At 51.3% G+C, this 2,909-nt stretch overlaps 2 protein-coding genes across 2 annotated transcripts in view; both read left to right on the top strand.

Annotated features, from left to right (window-relative positions):
* The window catches only part of LOC103765896 (1-phosphatidylinositol 4,5-bisphosphate phosphodiesterase gamma-1-like), a 36,133-nt gene extending 35,994 nt beyond the window's left edge, over positions 1-139 (top strand). Inside the window, exon 24 of the mRNA XM_029959254.1 lies at positions 111-139. Coding sequence (XP_029815114.1) covers positions 111-139 — 29 coding nt within the window. The remainder of the gene's footprint in view (positions 1-110) is intronic.
* Positions 140-1,169: 1,030 nt separating this feature from the next.
* LOC103765888 (ubiquitin carboxyl-terminal hydrolase CYLD) overlaps positions 1,170-2,909 on the top strand; it is a 14,612-nt gene continuing 12,872 nt past the window's right edge. The window contains exons 1-2 of the mRNA XM_029959358.1: positions 1,170-1,690; positions 2,654-2,909. The exon at positions 2,654-2,909 is cut by the window's right edge and continues 21 nt beyond it. Of these exons, the coding sequence (XP_029815218.1) occupies positions 1,232-1,690; positions 2,654-2,909 (715 nt within the window). The 5' untranslated portion in view covers positions 1,170-1,231. The remainder of the gene's footprint in view (positions 1,691-2,653) is intronic.

Here is a 2,909-nt window from a genome sequence, read left to right as displayed (position 1 = left end):
TTTAACTCCCAGCATTTAACCAGTGGAATTCCAGTAGTTGAATTTAACTCCCAGGTTTTAACTCCTGGAATTCCACCTGTTGAATTTAACTCCTGGAATTTAACTCCCAGCATTTAACCAGTGGAATTCCAGTAGTTGAATTTAACTCCCAGGTTTTAACTCCTGGAATTCCACCTGTTGAATTTAACTCCTGGAATTCTACCTGCTGAATTGAACTATTGGAATTAAAGTCCCAGAATTTAACCAGTGGAATTCCAGCAGTTGAATTTAACTCCCAGATTTTCACTGATGGAATTCCAGCAGTTGAATTTACTTCCCAGATTTTTTTATTGCCAGGTTTTAGCTACTGGAATTCTGGGAGTCCCAAGAATTTCCCTGGAAAACAAGCACCAAAACAAATCTCATCGTGATCCCAAACATTTGTGTTTCTTTTCCTATATTTATCCTGGAAGATGCGGATTTGGTACCTCGGGAGGTGCTTTGCATCTGATTTGAATATCATGAATATTCAAAATATTCGTGTTTTTTGAATATTCATGAGCTGTAACACAAACAGAAGAGCTGGAGGGACAGACCAGGAATCCCCTTCCCATGGAATTTTCCAAGACAGAGTTTATCCTTTGCCTCCTTCTTGTAAGCAAGGAAAGAAAACCTGGAATTTAATGAGGTCGTTCCGGCTGAACTGGTCGGATGAGCTGTAGGAGACACCTCATCCCTGGAATTGTTCCTGTTCCAGCCTGGATGGAGCTTGGAACAACCTGGACTAGTTCAAGGTGTCCCTGCCCGGGGCAGGAGTTGGAATTAGATGATCCTTAAAGTCCCTCCCAACCCATTCCGTGATTTTCTGCTTCTCTTCCCGAGGAGAGAAGGAAGAGCTGGATTTTTTTTCCATGGGTACCCAGTGAGAGGCCGGGAGGAAACTGGGACAAGCAGGACCATGGAAAAGCTGGTTAGGTGGAATTCTGGATCCCCGGGGGGGTGATTAAACACTGGGAAAAGGGAGCAGGGAGGATTTGGGATCTCCGACATCGGAGCCGCTCCGACCCAACCGGGCGAGGCTTTGAACACCCAACTCGGGGCTGGGACCTCTCCCGACCCGGATCCTTCTGGAATTCTGCTCCAACACCTGCCTCTCTTCATCTCCGTGACCTCCCAGTTCCTCCCGACCCGGCTCCCTCCGGAATTCCAGAAGTTGACTCCCAGTTTCTCCCACCTCCAGGGAAGCGCTGCCATGACCAACCTCCCGCCTCCAGCGGCGGCGTCCGGGAATTGCTTTTACATCCTGACGGAAGACTGTGCCTACGGAAGCAAATACTTCCAGGCTGGCACCATGTGCTTCTGTAGCGAGCGCAGCTACCTCCGGAATTTTTCCGAGGCCGGGCCCCCCACGTGCTTCCTGAAGGTCGTCGTGCTGGACGACGGCTCCGGTGTCACCGTCAACGTCGGGATCCTGCAACCCCTGCGGGAAGAAGCCGCCGGCTTCCTGCTGGCCATCGGCAACCCCAAGGAACGCCTGAGCTTCTTCCTGGAAAGGCTGAGCTTGGAAGCGGCGCTGGGAGCCGCTCCCGGCCGGAATGTGATGGTGGAGGTCGACCGGAAGTTCTTCCCGGGGGTGATCCGGTACGTCGGGAGCATCTACAAGCCCAGCTTGGCCGTGCTGGCCCCGGTGTTCTTCGGGGTGGAGTTGCAGGTAATGTGGCCAGGAAGGAAAATTCCTGGGTTTTCCGGGATGGTTTTGGGTGTGACATCCCTTTCTGTTTCCTGGGAAAGGGAGAAAACAGGGAGAAGCAGCAGATCCCATCATGGTACCGAGGTCTTCCAGTGCGGGAGGAACTGTGGGATCTCCCTTCCAAGGAAATTCCTTATTTTTCCATGATATTTCTGTGTGTGCAACATCTTTTTTTGGCCTGTTTTCCAGGGAAAAGGGGAAAACAGGGAGAAGCGACGGATCCCATCACGGCACCGAGTTCTTCCAGTGCAGGAGGAACTGGGGGATGGTTTATTTTGCCCAGGAAATTCCTTGGTTTTCCATCATATTTCTGTGTGTGTCATCCCTTTCCATTTCCAGGGAGAGGGGGTAAAACAGGGATAAATGATGGATCCCATCACGGCACCGAGTTCTTCTAATGCCGGGAGGAACTGTGGGATCTTCCTGCCAAGGAAATTCCTTATTTTTCCATCATATCTGTGTGTGTGTGACATCCCTTTCCAGTTCCAGGGAAAAGGGGGAAAACAGGGAGAAGCAGCAGATCCCATCACGGCACTGTGTTCTTCTAGTGCCAGAGGAACTGTGGGATCTCCTTCCAAGGAAATTCCTTATTTTTCCATCATATCTGTGTGTGTGACATCCCTTTCTGTGTCCAGGGAAAGGGGAAAACAGGGAGAAGCGATGGATCCCATCATGGCACTGAGTTCTTCCAGTGCTGGAGGAACTGTGGGATCTCCCTTCCAAGGAAATTCCTTATTTTTCCATCATATCTGTGTGTGTGTGACATCCCTTTCTGTTTCCAGGGAAAGGGGGAAAACAGGGATAAGGAACGGATCCCATCACGGCACCGAGTTCTTCCAGTGCCAGAGGAACTGTGGGATCTCCCTTCCAAGGAAATTCCATGATATTTTTGAGCGTGACATCCCTTCCCATCCTATTTTCCAGGGGGAAGGGGAAAACCGCGGGCGAAGCGACGGCTCCTACCACGGCACCGAGTTCTTCCAGTGCCGGAAGAACTGCGGGATCTTCCTGCCCTTCAGCAAGATCCAGTTCGATCCCGGCGCGGGTGAGAATTCCGGGAATGGGAAGCCCAAGGAGGCCGAGGAAGAGGCGCTTCCCGTAAAAGTGGGAGACGCCGTCAGCTTTTACGTGGATGAGATCCCCACCAAGGGAATCGCCATGGCCGTTTACCGGGAAGGGA

This window comes from Manacus vitellinus, unplaced genomic scaffold, assembly GCF_001715985.3.
Source record: "Manacus vitellinus isolate BGI_N305 unplaced genomic scaffold, ASM171598v3 scaffold_1_pilon, whole genome shotgun sequence".
Lineage (NCBI taxonomy): Eukaryota > Metazoa > Chordata > Aves > Passeriformes > Pipridae > Manacus > Manacus vitellinus.
Note: the sequence above shows the minus strand (reverse complement) of the source record. Positions and strands in the feature narration are given on the sequence as shown.